At 36.5% G+C, this 20,592-nt stretch overlaps 2 protein-coding genes across 6 annotated transcripts in view; one reads left to right on the top strand and one right to left on the bottom strand.

Annotated features, from left to right (window-relative positions):
* The window catches only part of LOC136027271 (uncharacterized), a 134,036-nt gene that overhangs the window by 44,643 nt on the left and 68,801 nt on the right, over positions 1–20,592 (top strand). The window contains exon 1 of one of the 5 annotated variants that reach the window (XM_065704348.1): positions 11,508–11,555. The exons of 3 other annotated variants lie outside the window; for them this stretch is intronic. In XM_065704348.1, coding sequence (XP_065560420.1) covers positions 11,541–11,555 — 15 coding nt within the window. In that variant the 5' untranslated portion in view covers positions 11,508–11,540. Of the gene's footprint in view, positions 1–11,507; positions 11,556–20,592 lie in introns of those variants that run through there. One more of the 5 variants, XM_065704349.1, reaches the window with a different exon arrangement.
* On the bottom strand, positions 1,706–6,827 carry LOC136027266 (uncharacterized). The gene is made up of 2 exons (XM_065704342.1): positions 6,693–6,827; positions 1,706–3,402 (listed from the first exon to the last, which is right to left on the bottom strand). Exons 1-2 carry the CDS (start codon positions 6,705–6,707, stop codon positions 1,789–1,791), a joined length of 1,629 nt encoding a protein of 542 aa, XP_065560414.1. The 5' UTR covers positions 6,708–6,827; the 3' UTR covers positions 1,706–1,788.

Consider the following 20,592-nt stretch of genomic DNA (forward strand, 5'->3'; position numbering starts at 1 on the left):
TACGTGTATTATATCTTGAATGTGAAGACATAGATTTTATCAAAAAATTAATGTTATTGTAATGTTAGTTTTATTTACATAAGTGTGGCAATTTCCTTCCAAATGAGCCCTCTCCCAGCATTCTAAGATGGTTGGTTTTTGACGATCATTCCTGGAAAAGTTAGAAGACGCATCAGTGCTTCTCATAAAAAGTTGATTCTCTTTCCTGTATAAGGGGGAGTGTAATTCTCCAATACGGTATTTCCAACCGCTATGATTCAAGTGGTGAGGGTGTTCATTTTGAACCAACGTCTTTTATCGGGGATTTTAAACTCCTTTTTGAAATTTTCGTAATTTAGTATTTACAATAAACTCTTGCTTCTACGATTAACCTGAATAATAGTTACCATTGCCAAACCAGCTTCAAATATTGATTCTTCTTCTCTTGACAGTTTTTTTTCAAAGCCCTTTTTTACTTCCGGTTGCTATGAACTGTTCTTTCTTTACTAGACTACGCCTGTTTTACCTACAAATGTATCTATGATTGTGCCTGCTGTGCATACAGGTGCAACAGTGTACCCAGAGGCACATCCTTGGTTAATAATGACCAAAAATTAGATAAAAATTCAAATCAAAATAAAGAGCGACATTAAAAAACTTAAAACATACAGAAATTATCCCATATATCAGGGAGTCTTTCACATTAAGCCTATCTCAAAAATGGAAAAGCAGATTGATATACGTTTGGTTGTGGACGTCTGGTTTTGGACACCTACCGCTCCTCACCTACACCGCTCTTAAGTCTACGGTCTATTTACATTATTTCTTGTGCTTCTTTTGTCTTTCATCAGCTTCATGGCAATCTTCCAAAATCTCTTCAAAGAATTCCTGTGTTTATTTCTGATTCAACTCCAGATAGCCTTCGTTCTTCAAATAATATCTACATTCCGCCTACCCCTACTATTCGATCAGATTTCAATCCCCTCATTGCTTATCAAGAGATCTGGAATTCACTTCTTCTTCAGTACAGAGATGCCACTCGTTTGGGACTTTTTAAAAGGATTCTTAAGGATCATTCTGTAAAGAATCAAATAGAATAACATTTTTTCCCCTCTGAGGAGTTGATGTCCCCTGAGTTTTATTTATGGTGCATGGTTGTCTTCTCTGCGCTTTGACTCCCAGGCCTCAGGTATGTTCTCTTTTTCATCGTATGTGTTATTTGGCTATTGTTCTCTTTTTTTGGTTTTTGCTTATATTGTATTTTTTTTGTATCCCCCCTGTATCTTTAGCCATGAATCCTTTCGAGGGGGAATAAGTGTATTGTATTTCCATTTTGTATTGTATTTTTTATTGTATTGTAATAAATAATCAACTTCTTCTCCTTCTTCTTTCGTCAGAAAAAAAAAATCAATTTCAGTTGGAATGCCTGAAAAGACCATTGATCACACATTTTCTATTCTCATAAATTCAAACTATTTGACTATAGTCAAATAGCTATAGATATTTGAGCATGAAACAATTTAGTGTAAAAGAGTGAAGGAAGGATCAGGGCTCCTTGATTTGAGGAATGGTTTCTATTTGGTTTAAGCTTTGCTGTTTTAGGCACAATAATTTCCTCAAATCAATGTTTCTGCAACTCAAGTGATACTGTTACTGTTGAATAACCACAGAAGTTATATACTTTTGAACTACATTCAAACCTGATCAATGTGAATGAAAAAGCAAATTTTGCAGAAAATCTGTTTAATAATAACATTGCAAAAATAGTAAAACTTTACATGAATGCACTATGTCACTGAAATAGGCACATTACTTTTTAAACATCCTGCCCATAAAACCTTGCATACCATGTCCCATCCCATAGCTTCCATGCCAACCTCCATAGCCTCCCATGCGACCTCCCATACCTCCTAGACCATAACCATACATGCCTCCATTCATTCCGCCCATATCACCTATAGATCCATAGACACCCCCTAGGCGACTAGCAAGGTTATAACCGCTTAATCCGTATCCAGACATGCCTCCTAAGCCAAAGCTGTGATCTCCGAACATACTCCTCATCCCGCCATACATTCCGGTCATGTCACCACCCATGCCACTGTAAAGACCTCCCATAGAACCGTAAGTCATTCCGTATCCCATACCATTGCCCATGCCCATCCCATAGCTGTAAGGTGACATCATTCCCATTCCTCCCATCCCACTATACGCATAAGGAGAAGATCCCCCCATTCCGTATCCCATTCCACTATACGCATAAGGGGACATCATTCCTCCGCTATAGCCTCCCATCAACCCTCCACTATATCCTCCCATGCCATAGAGATTGCCCAGGCTCATACTACTATAAGAATAAGGTGAGATTCCTCCCATTCCGTATCCCATTCCACTATAAGCGTAAGGTGAAATCATTCCTCCACCATAGCCTCCCATCATCCCTCCTCCATAGCCTCCCATCATCCTTGAATATCCTCCCATACCATAGAGACTGCCCAGGTTCATAGTGCTATAAGAATAAGGTGAGATTCCTCCCATTCCATAACCCATTCCACTATAAGCGTACGGTGACATCATTCCACCACCATAGCCTCCCATCATCCCTCCGCCATAGATTCCTCCCATTCCACTATAAGCGTAAGGTGACATCATCCCCATTCCCCCCATCCCACTATAGGTATAAGGAGAATAACCCCCCATTCCATATCCCATTCCACTATAAGCGTAGGGTGAGATCATTCCTCCACCGTAGCCTCCCATCATCCCTCCACTATATCCTCCTATACCATAGTGACTACCTAGGTCCAAACTACTGTAAGAATAGGGCGAAAATCCCCCCATTCCATAGCCCATTCCACTGTAAGCGTAAGGTGACATCATTCCTCCACCATAACTGTTCCCATAGAGACTTTGTCCAAAACCATGTACAGAGCTACCGAATCCATGCCCACTGCCATGCATGTAGGCGTACGGTGAACTGCTATAAGAATAAGGACTAGCTCCCATCATACTCATTCTTGTAATGTACGGACTATAACCAGAAGAAAACATGTTCATATACGGATTCATTCCACTATAAGCAAGACTTGAAGCATATGGACCATACGATGATGATTTCATCATTTCCATGTAGTTAGCCATTGGTGAATATCCATGCATGCCATAGCCCATTCCATAGCCCGCTCCTGAATAACCCAGACTTGATAGTCCTCCGTAGCCACCTCCGTAGCCATATCCTCCCATGCCATAGCCTAGACTATGACCTAGGCCACCTCCATATAATCCACTTCTCATTCCTCCAAAGGAGGATCCAAGCATAGAGCTGTAGCCAAGTGTGTTGTAAGCTGTTCCATAGCTGTATGGATTGAATGCCAAACCGTAGTAGCCAAAAGCCACTTGAAAAAGGGCAACCAAAGGTAATACCTGAAATAAAACATAATAAATCAGCAGAAAATTCCAATTATCTCTGCTTTTGTGGTTCTTTGGATATCTACTAAAAATACCTCTAGCTTGAAACATTATATGATGTGAAGTATAAGTTTCTATTAAAAGTTGAAAAATAGTGTTTTTTATTCCACGAAGAAGTTATATAAAATGAAGGTTACTTTAAAATTTAGGAGTGTATCCAGCAAAGATCTTAAACTTTTGCATGAGATTTCTTCCGAACAAATAATAATTAATCTCTGTCATCAAATAAAAATATTATGGGCAAATCCGTATAAAATTACCGATATTTTGTTCATTATCAAATATAGATATTACAAATTGGATTGGATAAAATGGTAAGAATCATGTTTGGTGATCGTACTTATTTCCTCTTGGAGCAAGACCAGGTATATTTCCACCTCACTTGGCATCTAAAATTTAGATACCACGTAGGAATTTCTTTAACCGGAAATTTGCTGGTTGATATTAAAAAAAACTGATTGATATAAATCTTAAAGTGGCTTTTTTTTAACAGTAAAACGGTTTAACTACACAGACTCCAGTCAGTGTATCAACTTCTTCAAACAACTGAATTTTGACTATGAAAATTATTAAAACTGAAAAGCAAACTTTTTACAACTGAGGGAAGTAATTTAAGACTTTTTGATTTAACCTTTCCATAAGACACAATAGCCTGCCGTTATTGCAATTCATGGTTTAAGCGTGAAAAAACAAAAAGAATCATAGAAAATACAAAGAAAAAAAATTAAGAAAGTACACCTATAACTTATTTATTTTGTCTATTTTTCACCATGTAAAACCTACACCAACTGTTCCAAACATAGTTTGACACACTCGTATTAATTTTGCTCACTCATGAAAAAAAAAATATTGGCTTTGAAGTAGGCCTGTTATGCATCTGTTATGCAAAAGAAATACTGACTTGATTAAAAAAGGTAAGCACAAAAAAGGTTTTTGGCTGTTGGCTTTGATGTAGTCCTACCCGTTATACATAAGAAAGGCCAAAAATTGTTGTATGAAAAAAAATACCGATTTGATTAGCAAACTAATTGCGATAAAGGTTTTTGGATGGACAAGTTTTTTCTTTCTTTTACTTTCTAGAAAACCGGCGTATTTAAAACAGGCATCTTACAAAGAATGATAATATACATCTCTTTTGTACACGGTTGCATAAACTGCTATACAAATATTTGATATAAGATATTTAATATAAGATTTAATTTACTTTAAGTAAATTTAAAACTACGCAGCAGCTAAATCAATTACATCCATAAACAAAAAATGCAAAACATAAATGAACTCAATTCAAAACTAGATGGGGAGTTCTAGTTGAAACCATATTGCAAGCACGGTTTGACCTATCAGAAACTTTTCAATAATGTTTTAATGGGTGAGTACGGGTGAGTATGCTACAGTATGATATAGTACACACTATGTCATATTTGCATCAAGAAAATTATTTAATGTTACATAGCTAAAATAATTTTTTCTCGTGGTTTTCACTGAAATTAGGTCTTCAGTACACTGTTGCTTTCTGTAGTCAAAGTTGGGGGGCTGTTTACTAATATCGGAATTCAAAGACATGTAACATCAGGATAATTGCTTACTAATTCTAGTACTATACAAAATCCCACGAACAAAACGGGGGTTAATATTATCTCCCCGGAAATAAGAAGCTAAAGAACCCTGTGCTCCTTGCAAACTGAATTAAGTAAATTATTTTTCAGTTCTAATGAGTTTTTAAATTCGGCTGCAAGAGCCATTTTTTTCTATTTTTTTTTCTCGGTTATACCAACCATTGGAGAAAAAATAACTTCTTAATTTTAATGATTTAAATGTTTGTCTCTTGTAGCCAAGAGGGTGAAGGTGGCATATTGATGAAGACTTATTCTCACTTTTCTCCTGTTCGATCTATAGTAATGTTATGTTGTTTTTTTTTCCATATAACGGTTTTAGTAGACAATGATTATACTCCAAGGGTATGATTTCCATATGCACAGTACTTCTAATATCTAGTCTACTATATAGAGTTCTTTGTGTACTAGATTCAGCAATAAACATTCAAAATGTTAGATACCTTTGCATTTCTTGGTTTCCGAAACTAGCAAGCTGTTGCCCAGCTTTAGGTGAAAGAAAAAAACCGACCTGGGTACCAAAGAACCAATTTTAAGTTTGCCAGCTCCTCATGTTAAGCCCTTTTTCAGTAAATGTCTATAAAAGTCAAGAACCTATCAAATGGTTTGATGTTAAAATATTCGAAAACATAAGCAACTGAGTCAATTATATTTCTTGTTATCCCAAATTCCCCAAACTCTCGAGATCTCTACAATCTCATTTCATATACTTCCCCTTTTCTCACTCTTTTTTAACTCTTCCAATGGGATGTAACCTATCTCATGTATGTATACCTTCTTTTGGAGCAGAAACCCTATTACAGGAATTTAACTGCTAAGTCAGTTGCATAGAACCATGCATATTTTGTATAATCTCTCGTATTTTATAAAAAAAAAGGCCGCGGGACTCTTTCCCCCCACCGCCTTTTTCATAAAATACGAGAGATTATACAAAATATGCATCGTTTTATACAACTGAATTAGCAGCTAAATTCCTTCCGTAGGGTTTCTAATCTAAACGAAGGTATACACACATGAAATAGGCTACATCCCATTCGAAGAGTCCAAATACTAGGCAATAAAATTTTGATTTAGAGTTTCTATACATAGTCAAGGTATTTCCGCCATTGGGCTGAAAACACTTACTAAATATTTGTTAAATCAAGCAAAAAAAAAATTGGAAAGTTCCGCTTAGCTGGATTATTATGTATCAACACAGATATTACGGGGGCCTAAGAGATTATTGGTTTTGATTTTTTTTTTTTTTTTTTTTTTTTTTGAATATGGCATCGCTGGGTAGACGAAGAGAGCTAAACATCTCCTTTTAGAGATCAACCAATATTCCTTTTCAACACAAAAAGAAAAGACAACCATAAGAGAAATTGAACTTATGTCGTTCCTTAGCTCCCCTAGAGTTTTCTTTCTTATAGTTATCCCACCGAAGCCATAGGGAGGGGGTTCCGTATGACTGGAATGCTTTTTTCTAGTCTTTTCTAAGTTTAAAGCACAAGTAAAATGTATTTAAAGAAGAAAAAATTCTTAAAAGTATATATAGTTTTTTTGCAATATCTCCCGAGATAATAAGGACGCCTTCAGTTTCCGGACAAATTGGCATAAGTGTTGTTTTAAAAATAGATAAAATCAAGTACATACCTTAGTTACAATCATTGTGTGTCTTAGTTAGAGAAGCAACCTCTATGTTTACTACAGACCCAGAGGAGAGCCTCAGCTGTCTGACTGACAATTCTTTTTTGCCATGTCTATATATGATTAGGGCATTAAAGGAAGTTATTTGAAATGTGACAATCTCAACGTGGTATGAGGAAAAGCTGAAAAAGAACAAGGTAATAGGAAACATTTCAACGTTCCTTGAATGCATAATCAGTATTAAATAATTAAGTTCCTTTTTGGGAGTTCCAAAGGGTGCTTAGCCTAAGCCTTGGAAAGGCCATAGCGTCATTTGCGCTTTAATAAAAACAAAATGAACTTAACATTTGTCTTTTAAAACTTTAATTTTGAAAATAAAAAATTGCTAGGCTTACAAGAAATAAACACAAACATATATAAGTAATTCAGTCTAACTTTATTAGTTTTCCCTATCATCTTGATGACTATAGTAATTTTCTTATGTTTTGATTAGACAAAACCACAAGTTTAGAAATCATATTGTTTTTACAAGAGTCAAGTGACACTCAAGCCCTTTTGAGGGCTTTGAAGGTAAGAGGAGTAGCAAAACTCCTGTTTGTAAACCTTAAATTAACCCTGAAATATTAGTCCTTAATAGTTTTCTTCTGATACACCCTTGTCTTTGTGCACACTGCTGGAAATACGAATCATCTTCAGTATCAAACAGTTCGTGGCAACGAACTGTAAATAAGTAGCGATCCGGCTCAACAGTAACCGAAACTATAAATAACGGATTTTTGGCACCAGAAAATATATCAACACAATCAAATTTTTATGCTGATTTCAAATCTATAAGTTTCATTCGGTTTAGTCTTACCCATCTTATGTTATGAGGCTGATAAAATGGGCCAATTTTCAAATTAAGGCGACAAAAACCCTCTAAGGGTCGTAGAATCTTAAGCAAAATCGCACCATCAGATTCAGCTTATCAGAAAACCCTACTGTAGAGGTTTCAATCTTCTAACAAAAAAAAAATGTAGAATTTGTTTATTTTGCCAGAGGAAAGATCACGGATGCGTGTTTATTTGTTTTCGTTTTTTTTCCCAGGGGTGATCTTATCGACCTAGTGGCTCTAGAATATCGTGAGAGGGGTCAACTGAACGGAAATTAAATTTTTTAGTGCCCTTTTTAAGTGACCGAAAAATTGGATGGCCACTGAACCCCCTCCCACGCCCTTTTTTCAAAACGGTCCGATCAAAATTTTGAGATAGCCATTTTGTTCAGCATTGTTGAAAGGCTGAAAACTATGCGTTTGGAGATATCATGACCCCCCACAGTCTGTATGGAAAGGTCTTCGAAATAACAAATTTTTCCCGCTGTTTGTGCATAGTATTTTTTATTGGGAAGTATGCATACATTTTCCGGGGGAGGGACGAGTTTTCCTGCTCGTGAAATTTTCACAGGGGGATAAGTTTTTGTGGGGAGGGAAGTTTCCAGGGGGTGAATTTTTCAATCGAAATTTCGCACTAGAGAATTAGTCAGAATTCCTTTACGAAATTTCTTAGTTCTTGCTTTCCCATTGCCGACTCAATTTTACGCGTGGTAATTGTCCGGGGTAAACTTTCACCACGATTGAACTGTCTAGAGAATAAATCCATGGGAAGGAGGGATTTATCCGTGGAGGAACAGCCAGATTTCCTGGCATTACTTAAACAAGAGCTAAGATCTCATATGGCACTTGTGACGAGGTAGGAAGAGCCAAGAGCCAAGAGCTCATATATTATGAGCTCTAGCAAAATTCTAAGAATCAATAGATTGCTTTCAAAGGAAAGTCAGAGGCTTAATGCCGGTCGGGATTTAAAATAAGAGCTCTGAGTCACGAGGTTCTTCTAAATATCAAATTCATTAAGATCCGATCACCCACCCGTAAGTTAAAAATACCTCCATTTTTCTAATTTTTTCTCTCCCTTCAGCCCCCCAGATGGTCGAATCGGGGAAAACGGCTTTATCAAGTCAATTTGTACAGCTCCCTGACACGCCTACTAATTTTCATCGTCCTAGCACGTCCAAAAGCACCAAACTCGCCAAAGCACTGAACCCAACCACCTAACTCTCCCAAACAGAGCAGATCCAGTCCGGTTACGTCAATCACGTATCTACGACATTTATAAGTGTTTTCCAAGATTTCCAATTTTCCCCTCCAACCTCCCCCCCAATGTCAACAGATTTGGTCGGGATTTGAAATAAGAGATCTGAAACATGTGTTCCTACTAAATATAAAATTTCATTAAGATCCGGTCACCCGTTCCTAAGTTAAAATACCTCAATTTTTCTAATTTTTCCAAGTTAACAACCCTCGCTCCCCCAAAGAGAACAGATCCGTACCAATTATGTTAATCTCGTATCTATAGCTTGTGCTTATTCCTCCCATCAAGTTTCATTTCGATCTCTCCACTCTAAGCGTTTTCAAGATTTCCGGTTTCCAAGATTTCTTTTTTCCCCCTCAAACCCTCTAAGTCCCCAGGTCCGATTTGAATTGAAAATGTAGGATCCGAGACTAAAGATTCTTCTATATGTCAAGTTTCATTAAGATTTGATTCCCCATTCGTAAGATACCTCGATTTTCACGTTTTCCAAGAATTCCTGTTTCCCCCTCCAACTCGCTTCAATATCATCAGATCTGGTCGGGATTTAAATTCAAAGTTCTAAAGCACAAGATCCTTCTAGATATCAAATTTCATTAAGATCTGATCACCCGTTCGTAAGTTAAGAATACTGACAGACCGACAGAATTTGCGATCGTTATATGCCACTTGGTAAATATAACTTGGTAACCTCATTTTTTCTAATTTTTCCAATTACTTCCCCCCCCCAGCTCCACCAAAGAGAGTGAATCCGTTCCAGTTATTTCAGTCACATATCTTAGGCTTGTGCTTATTCTTTCCGCCAAGTTTCATCCTGATCTCTCCGCTTTAATTGGTTTTCCAAGATTTCCGCCCCCCCCCTTTAACGACACTGGATCCGGTCGGGATTTAAAATAAGAGATCTGAGTTTTGAGGTCCTTCTAAATATGAAATTTTATTAAAATACGATCACTCTCTCGTAAGTAAAAAATACCTTATTTTTTCTAATTTCTTAGAATCAACCCTCCTCCCCCCAACTCCCCCAAAGAGAGCAGATCCGTTCCGGTTATGTCAATCCCGTATCTAGGACTTTTTCTTGTTTTTCCCACCAAGTTTCATCTCGATCCCTCCACTCTAAGCATTTTCCGAGATTTTAGATTCCGCCCCCACCCCCAACTTCTCCTTCACTGGATCCGGTCAGGATTTAAAATAAGAGCTCTGAGACATGATATCATTCCAAACATCAAGTTTAATTAAGATCCGATCACTCCCTCGTAAGTTAAAAATACTTCATTTTTCTAATTTTTCAGAATCAGCCCTCATCCCATCCAACTCCCCCAAAGAGAGCGGATCCGTTCCGGTTATGTCAATCACGCATGAAAGACTTTTGGTTACTTTTACCACCAAGTTTCATCCAGATCCCTCCACTCTAAGTGTTTCCCAAGATTTTAGGTCCCCCCTCAACTCCCTCCAATGTCACCGGGTCCAGTCAGAATTTAAAATAAGAGCTCTGAGACACGATATTTTTCCAAACTTCAAATTTCATTAAGACCTGATCACTCTTTCGTAAGTTAAAATACCTCATTTTTTTCTAATTTTTACAGAATTAACACCCCCCAACTCCCCCAAACAGAGCAGATCCGTTTCGGTTATGTCAATAACGTATCTAGGACTTCTGCTTATTTTTCCCATCAAGTTTCATCCCGATCTGTCCACTCTAAGCGTTTTCCAAGATTTTAAGTTCCCCCCAACTCCCCTAATGTCACCGGATCTAGTCGGCATTTAAAATCAGAGCTCCGAGACACAATGTCCTTCCAAACATCAAATTTCATTAAGATCCCATCACCCGTTTGTAAGTTAAGAAGATTTCATTTTTTGCTATTTTTCCGAATTAACCGTCCCCCCACTCCCTCCCAGATGGTCGAATCGGGGAAACAACTATGTTTAATTTAATCTTGTTCTGTCACTGATACGCCAGCCAAATTTCATCGTCCTAGCTTACCTGGAAGTGCCTAAAGTAGCAAAACCGGGACAGACCGACAGACAGACCGACAGATCGACAGAATTTGCGATCGTTATATGTCACTTGGTTAATAACAAGTGCCATAAAAACAATCAGAAATTAAAAAAAAAACAAGTTTTTTCAACTGAAAGTAATGAGCAACATTAAAACTTAAAACGAACAGAAATAAATTACGTATATGAGTAGGGTTGTTCCTCCTTAGCACCTCGTTCTTTACGCTCAAGACTGAATTCTGTCCCAATTCTTTAAGAAGGACTCCCAAAACACTGTTCGAACAATAAGAAGCTGTTTTAAAAGTGCTAAAAAACTTTAGCGTAAAAAGCGAGGCTTTGAGGAGGAGCATATACGTGGTAATTTCTGTTTGTTTTAAGCTTTAATGTTGCTCCTTACTTTCAGTTGAAAAAACTTGATTTTTTTTATTATTTTTTTTTTTACAAGTAATAGGGGACGTCAAACCTACTCCTGTTTGCGGTGGTTTCTGTCTGTTTTAATTTTGATTTAATACTTCATTTTTATTTCATTTTTGGGTTCGTTTCTTAATCAATAGCAATCGGTTTGACACTATTACGAGGAATCGAGACTTTTCAGTTGGTATGACACTATTACGCATTAATATCAGTGTCTTTATCTTTATGTGTCACGTGATTCCTTATTGCCAAACATGCTGTTTTTTGCGTTTATTTATTCAAATACGGTGATGTATGTTAGTTTTGATGGTATTATGTTTGTATGTATCCGTTGATGGTAATGTATTGGTTTGAAAATTGAATTACTATGATAGCGTATACATGCTCTTCTTGTCTTTTGATATGCTCCTTAATTTTATTTGAACATTTCTTTATATAGAAATGTTTTTTAAAATAACTTCCGTTTGTTTTTGATTGCCAAAGTTTTATTATTTGAAAAATCCCGATCTCTTATAAAGAGAGACTGTCTGTACAAGAAATAACAAATCACAATTTCTTTACCACTTAAGTTACGTCTTTAACGAAGGAATTGTTGAGCTACCCTTTTATTTAAATTAAACAGAAAAAACAAGTTTTTTTTTTCAATTTAAAGTAAGGAGCAACATTAATACCTAAAACGAACAGAAATTATTCTATATATAAGGGGGCTTCCCCTCCACATTCCTTCGCTCGTTATGCTAAAGTTTTTAGTGCTTTGAAAAGACGCCTCATTTTATTTAAACGGGCCATGTGTTTCAGGAAATTTTGTTAAGGAATTGGGATAAAAAGTGAAACGTTAGCATACATAGTGATATACAAAACAATCGTTCATATACAGAATACTTTCTGTTTGTTTTAATTTTTAATGTTGCTCCTTACTTCCCAGAAAATTCTTTCTCCCATGGAATAATCCTCCCCTGAAAAATAACCCATGGAATATTCCGCCTACAAATAATTCTCCCTTGAAAAATCCTTCCAAACAATTTAATGGGCAAATTGTACAACTTACAGCCCTTTCTCCTGTAGCTGGGAGGGGGAGGGGTCAGGTCACCGCAAGAGGCTCTTTTATCTCGAAATTTTGTCGAATGCCTTTGGGGGAAAGTGAGCGTGGGATGGGGGCTAGTTGCCCTCCAATCTTTTGGTAAATTAAAAAGGGCATTGGAACTTGCAATTTTCGCTCAAATGAGCTCTGTCTTGATCGTTTAGGTCCAGTGGCTGGATACAATCACATCTGTGGAAGAAACAGAAAAAAAAAACTAATAAATACGCATTCGTAATATTTATTCTAGTGAAAAATAAAAAATTGCAAAATCCTACATTTTTGTAAATAGGAGATTGAAACCTCTACAGTAGAGTTCTCTGATATGCTCAGACTGATGGTTAGGTTTTCGTTAAGACTACTTTACTTTTTGGGAGTTCTCCCTCTCCCTTTTTTTAAAAAAAGGCAAATTTTCTTGTATTATTAAACTTGACGAGCTTTACATTTGGAATCAACACAAAAGGTCAATTCTTTTCATGTATTGATTGATATTATGTTTTTTTTTTTTTTTTTTTAATTGCGTTAGAGCAACACTTTGGTTTTGTCCCGTTTTTTTTTTTTTCCTCTGTCGCCGATCTCAGCTTATTCCTGGAAACTGGTAAGGGTCTAACCTGTGCGGTTTTTACGGAAAGTTTGGACCTCAGGCCGGATTGATGAATATGACATTACATTTTGGAAAGCTCCACAGAACTCTTGCCTGTGGACAAAAGGATGGTTTTTGCTTGTCCACGAGCCAGAGTCTATGGTGTGCAAAGTGAAGCGGAGTTAGCCTATATCAGAGAGGAGTATCTGAAGTTGTGCAGCCAAGCTTTCGTTTCATCAAACCATGTTTCTGCTTTCGAGTAGAAAGCACCGTTCTAGCAGACAAGCAGGCAGGCACCACTTTCAAATTGAAGATGGACTTAAATCTATAAGTGTTAAATATATGCGGCAGTTACCTGGCCCCACAGCCAATACTTCTTCTTGGAGTGATAAATAGAAAAATTTTCAGAAGCAAAAATGTGGCATTTTCCCACGGGTCCGAAAGTGCTGCCATCTAATGTTTCTACCCATTTCTGTTCGTGATTTCAGCTGAGTTTATCATTCGGTTTTTCTGACTTGGGATTGCGGTAGAGAAATGGTATCAAATGTGCCTAATAACATTTAAAAGTTCTCTCATAGCTAAAGAAATTGGAGCTTATCCTTTGCTCCTTTCTAAGTGGTGACGTTAGAAAGTTGGTCTACGGCAAAAAAAAGCAACTTTTGAATTAAGACACTGAAACGAAATCTAGGCCGATACAAATTGTGAGACATATAGAGGACTTGTAAGCAACAGTCGACTGTTAGGTAATAATCACATTCGGCAATGAGAGGTTAGCAGCTTTTGCTAGTTGGTGTATCTATTATTTGTTTCCAGTGTATTTGATAGTAAAACCAATTTGGTTCCAGTGGGGACTAGTAAGTAATAATCTGGTGTTAGGCTACAGTCAACGTCAGCGATGAGGGGTTTGCAACTATGCTAGTTGGTGTACCCATTTATTTGTTTCCGGTGAACTTGATGCCTATCACGGGAGAGGGGCTTTTAAGTGTTAAAACAATTTGGTTCCAATGGTAAGACATATAGGGGACTTGTAAGTAATAATCGGCTGTTGGGCTACAGTGATCTTCAGCAATGAAGGGTTTGCAACTTTTGCTAGTTGGTGTACCCATTTATTTGTTTACGGTGAACTTGATGTCTATCACGGGAGAGGGACTTGTAAGTAAGAACCGGTTCACTTTGGGCGAGAAACGGCTGTTAGCTCATAATCATCTTCGGCAATGAGGGGTTTGCCATTTTCGCTAGTTGGTCTACCTATTATTTGTTTCTGGTGTATTTGATTGTTAAAACAATTTGGTTCCAATGGTAAGACATGTAGGGGAATTGTAAGTAATAACCGGCTGTTGGCAGTGATCTTCAGCAATGAAGGGTTTGAAACTTTTGCTAGTTTGTGTACCCATTTATTTGTTTACGGTGAACTTGATGTCTATCACGGGAGAGGGACTTGTAAGTAAGAATCTATTCACTTTGGGCTAGAAATTTGTGCAAATTGGTGCACATTGTATTCGATCTCTTTAAATCTGACATGATTAAGAGTTTACGCAACGGGTACAAACGATAACGTAAAACAATGAGGTAATTTCGTAATAATTAGTGTCACCTACGGTATTTTAATCCTGAAAAGTTACGGATAGCTTTATAATACCAACTAGATTATATAAGATATTGTTACAATTTTTCATTCGTCACGATGTCTACGATTGAAAAGGATAAAGTTCAACGGGCTGCAAAGTCAATTTAGTCCCCTCTTTCGATATTATTTTGTAGTTGTTTTTTTCAAAGCTGAGGAATAGCCTTTGGTTCTGTGATAACTGATTGTGTTCTTGTTGGAACATACCATTTTAAAAACTTCGATAGGCTGACAGCTTCATCATTTGACCGATAGTGAAGAAACAAGCACAAACGAAAATGTAAAACAATGAGATAGTTTCGTAATAGCTAATAGAACGTCATCTATGGTATTTTGATCCTGAAAAGTTTTTTCCGAGTTTTCATCCGTCACGATGTCTACGATTGAAAAGGATAAAGTTCAACTGGCTGCAAAGTCAATTTAGTCCCTTCTTTCGATACTATTTTGTTGTTTTTTTGTTTGTTTTTCAACGCTGAGGAATAGCCTTTGATCATGTGATTACTGATCGATAGCAAAGAAACAAAACCAAAGTATTGCTCTCGCAACACTTTAGTCGGCGAAACCGGACAACGGTTGCCGCAACACTTTACGTTGTCCGGGCAACGTAGGTCTAGTTTCTGTTACTATTGGGCCGAGTCAGTCCTTGCTTACAGTTTTTTTTTTTCGAGAATGTTATCTGATGAACCATCTGAACTAGGAACAAATTAGGACTTATTTTACATTGCAACTGCATTTGTTTTGCTTCATTTTTAGACTACCAGAGAGTTTTAACTTCAAGTTATAATTACTACATAAGCCTGGGAAAAATCCCCCTATTAGAACCAAACATTCATTCATGCTACTAATTGTAAGACAATTCTTTGCCAAGGCTACCATTCTAAGTACCTGTAATTAGAATAACAACAAGATTCTAATTTTACTATAATTATACTGGTATTACATTCGCTTTCAGATGTCATGCATCCCCCCTCCCCCTCCTTAATGGCTGTTAATGGCTCTAACTTTCATAGTAAGCTAAAATCAGTTAAAATTAAAGGTAATTACATATAAATAAACGGTGCCCAGCTAATTTCCCATGAAAAAATCTCAGGAAAATTCTCCTTTCAGGTAATTCCCTTTGAAATTCATCCCGCCAACAATTCCACCCAGGAAATTCCCTCCGTGGACAATCCTTCAATTTGCCTCAATAGCAAAATATTTTTATTCCATTTTAGCTTGATTTGCATATTAAACTTAAGTTTTACTCGTTTTAAGACTTATTTATTCATTTATATTAGTACCTAATGTGTGTTTTTTTGCTATGAATTTGCTTTGAAATTTTTGATTTAATTTCTGTTCGTTTTGGGTTCCATTTGTTCTTTAATAGTTATTTTTGGTTGTTTTGAGTTTGAGTTATTGTAGATTTTTATTTCAAGTTTATCTCAAGTTTAATATGGCCTTTACTTTTCTTTAGAAAACTTCTTTTTCGGAAAGGTGTTTTTTAAAATTAATTACAATAAATAGTTAATATAAACTCAAAACGAGCAAAACTTAACATGGTTAGGGCTAATAACCCCCAAGCCTTCTCAAGACCAGAACACAATTTTTGCTTTACTGAAAAAAAAAAACAACCAAAAAACAAATGACCGTGGATTTTCAGTTTAATTGACATACACTGATTATTCTTCCTTAAGGTTTTGCTACTTTTTTATTTATGAAATCAAGAAAGGTGAAAACATATCAAACGTATTTTGTTTTCAGTAAATTTTCTTCTGGTCTTTAGAAGGCATGGGGGTTATCAGCCCTATTCATGCTAATTTTTGCTGGTTTTGAGTTTGCCTAGGCTATTTATTGTAATTTCTGTTCGTTTTGAGTTTCATTTACTCATTGATAGTGATTTGTAATAGTTTTATGCTTGGAAGAATATTTCACTTCAGTTTTTGCTCATTCTTGGCTTAATGGAGCTCTTTACTTTTCTTTGAAAAACTTGTTTTGTGGAAAAAGTTTTTTTTAATTAATCCCACAAAACAGTGATACTGGTCTGAACCGGCAAAAATGATATCTAGTAGATATAATAAGAACTATCGAATGGATATTCATATAGCCTTCGATTCTCAGAGGCCATAGTGAGACGGGGTACATACTTCCCCTTAGCATACTTGCAGCCCAAAAAAATATTTGTATTATATGCCTTATCAAATAGATATATCCATCAGTTAAATCAAGTCCATCAAGATAAACCGTATAAATGGGAACCATGCTTAACTCCTGATTCAATACAAAACTAGCCACTAACCTCATTACCAACCTTAGCTACAACAATTTTATTCTCGCATATATTACTAATCACGTTAGTGTATTTATCTGGTATCATAGGCAGCGCAATAGCGCTGCCTAAGTAAAGAACGATGTTGGCACAATATATTATTTATTTGTTCCAGACCAGAGCAGTTCGTATAGAAGGTGTCATCGTAGAAACTTCAAAAGGCGCTCATTCGATTAAAAATTGAAAGTTTTAGTGCTCTTTTTAAAAAGTCAATAGTGATTGGAGCGCAACGAGTCCCCTCCCCCTCCCATTATTTCCTCAAACAAACCCTGACAAAATTTTGAGAAAATTCTTCTGTTCAACATGGTTGAAAGGTTCAGTAGTTATGTCTTTGGGGTTGACGGCATCCTCCTCAGAGCCCTCAAGGCAAAAGCTATAAGATATACTAGTTGGCCAATATTAACATTTAAGTTTTCTTATGGAAGCAGTGGTCGTAGAAACTTCGAAGGGGTCTCATTCAATTGTGAATCTGAATCTCTATTCCCTTTTCTAAGAACCAAAAGCGGTCGGAGAACAACTAGCCCCCCAAATTCTCTTTTCCCAAATGCATCCAATAAAAAGATAGTCCAAAGATCATTTGAAAAGACACTCGGGGTTGAAAAAAAAACCTAGAGTCCGGAGGCAAGGGTTGTAAGCTATGCCCAGGGGGTATATAAGGTGTTGACGGAAGGGGTGGTCGTATATGCTTTAGAGGAGAGTCATTTGATTGAAAATGGAAATTTCTAGCTCCCTTTTAAGAGTCAAAGGTTGATGGAGAGCAAATAGCCCCCCCCCCCCCCCGAAGTCCTTTTTTCTCAATTGCACCTGATTGAAATTGTAAGATAGTCATTTTGGCAAAAAATGTCAAAAAAGTGCACATCACAGTGCCTCTAAGATTGACAAAACTCCCCAGAACCCAGGGGCAAGGGTTGTAAGTTATGTGCCGGGGCATACAAGGTTTTCATGGAATGTATGTTCGTATAAACTTTGAAATGGGCTCATTTGATTGTAAAAATCAGAAGTTCTAGTTCCGTTTTTAAAAGTCAAAAATTATAGTTACCCCCCCCCCCCCGACACTCATCATTCACGAAACAAGTTTTGAGACAGCTATTCTGTTTAATATTACTGAAAGGTCATTGGTGAAACAGTTGTTTTGGGGGCCACTTATCATGTTTCCCATGAAAAGTGCTTCTAATAAATTGAATCAGTATTTAGATGATTCTTGGTCAATTATAAATTCTTGGTCAACCTGCCTAAGAACATAGGTAGGCGTGCCTTGTTTACCTCTCTTTCCAGGCAATCTAACTGTCCTATGTCAATTTTAAATTCTTGGTCAACCTGCCTTAGATTCTAAGCATGCTTGCCTTTCTAAAAGCTAATAAACAAGTTTTGTTCCAATAAAAGAGTCATACTTACTCCCGCCGTTTATCCATGCCATTTAACCAAACACTTGGAAAACTATAGTTTCTATAGCTATCTTAGTTCTATGACTATCTAGCTTAGTTCTGCCCTAGGAATGACGCGTGGACGGATGATAGATAGACTTATCTATTAATAAATAAAAAACAAGTTTTTTTAATGAAAGTAAGGAGCAACATTAAAACTTAAAACGAACAGAAATTACTCCGTATATGAAAGGGGCTTTTCCTCCCCAACGCCTCGCTCTTTACGCTAAAGTTTGACTCTTTCTCTTAACTCTACTTTTAAAATAGTAAGAAACTTTAGCATAAAGAGGAGGCGTTGAGGAGGAAAAACCCCTTTCATATACGGAGTAATTTCTGTTCGTTTTAAGTTTTAATGTTGCTCCTTACTTTCATTTAAAAAACTTGTTTTTTTATTTAATTTCTGGACGTATTTGAATTACAGCATGTTTTGATCTTGACTCTCCGCACATAAATAATTAAAAAGAAATTTGCATATTAACTAATTGCAATTATTCGGAAGATTTTGAGAAAAAAGGAGCGAGGGAGGAGGCCTAGTTGTCCTCCAATTTTTTGATTACTTAAAAAGGCACCTAGAGCTTTTAATTTGTTTCAAACTTTTTAATTGTTAAAAGATATACGTAACTTACGAACTAACTTACGTAACGTATTGCGTATACGAGGGGATTCAACCCTCGTCGATACCTCGCTCTTTAAACTAAAGGTTAAATTTTGTCCCAATTCCTTAAGAATGACCTCTGAATTACAAAGGCCGCAGAATAAATAGTTGAAATTACTGATTATAATTTAGTGTAAAGAGTGAGGTATAACGAGAAGGTAAACCCCTCATATGCGTAATAATTTTTGTTCGTTTTAAGTTTTAATGCTGCTCATTACTTTCAGTAGAAAAAAACTTTTCATATTTATTTTTTCATTTTTTTTCAAATAATGCTAGAAAAACCTGCGCCCCCTTCATTGAAATTCTCCTCCCCCATGAGAAGTTCCTCCATGGAAATATCCTCCCACGTATCCCGCACTCGACTCTCCCCTCTAAACCAAAAAAATCCCCCTGAAAACGTCTGTACACTTCCCAGTAACCATTACTATATTTATTTATTTATTTATTTTATTTTCTTTATTTCCCTCAAAAAATGAGGAGTACGCTACAATATAATATAAAGAAAAGACAAATGATAACACTTACAATCAAAACCTATCAAATATTGATCAAACACTTAAAAAGAGAAGAAAAAAAGATACAAAACACTTGCTAAATAGTTTAGCCTATAAATCATCAAGAGCCAGAACTGTTACTAAAAAACGGAAATAAATTGTGGCCTAAAAGGTTAATTTTCGCCTTATCTTCAAATGTTTTATATTTTTTCTTTATACAGACTACAGGATCCTTCACTTTAAGCTTTAAAACAATCTCAGTGTTACTAAAAGAAAGGGGAAACCAAGTAAAAGTTTACGATATTTAAAATAAGAAACTTTAATGGGCGAAAGATCAGAAGGTCTGAAATTACGGAAGAGGAGGGACGGGAACAATACGTGACGCAGAGGAACAGCGCTATACATACGACCAAGGACGTCCCGACGGTAAAGACCCCGAAAACGAATTAAAAGACCAAATGCTTTGCGTAGTTTCATCTGAACATGCTGAACCAGGACTGGTTTAAAATCTCTTTTCGAAGCAGCATAAGGTAATCCCAAATAAGTGACTATTGGCGACGACTGAAAAATAACACCATTGCCGCAATCGGGAGTCGCCCTGACATTATCCTCTAAACAATTTACAACAAAAAATTGACATTTTTCAAAACTGATAGAAAGGCCAAAACCTTTTAAACAATTAATTAAAATATTAAAATTCGAAACAAGACTAGACTTGGACCGGCTTAGAAGGATGATGTCATCAGCATATGCAATGTAAGACAGATTTTGAGATAATGAAACAAAAGAGCAGGAAAGAGAATTAAGGGCAGTAGCGAAACATGAATTTAATATATAAGGAGAAATAATTCCTCCTTGTATAATTCCTCTACCCACTTGAATTAATTTGGACTGAGATGAAGACGAACTCGGACAAATACGGATCTTTAATCCAGAATACCAAGAGCGAAGGACTCGAATGACAGCTAGGGGCAATCCAGCATGGATTAAAGCAAGCAGTGCAGATGCATGAGAAATGTTATCAAAGGCCCCTTTGATATCAATCAAGAGGGCGTATAGCGGTTGACCAGAGATTCTCGCTTCTTCAATAACTTTGTTGAAAGGAAACAATCGATTAATTAAAATCAAGTAGTTGTGGGCATCAAGCTATGCCTGATTGTAGAAAAAGCCAAGACAGATAGTCCGATTGAGTGAGAGGCAAATCTAGCATA

The sequence above is a fragment of the Artemia franciscana genome, chromosome 5, assembly GCF_032884065.1.
Source record: "Artemia franciscana chromosome 5, ASM3288406v1, whole genome shotgun sequence".
Classification (NCBI taxonomy): Eukaryota; Metazoa; Arthropoda; class Branchiopoda; order Anostraca; family Artemiidae; genus Artemia; species Artemia franciscana.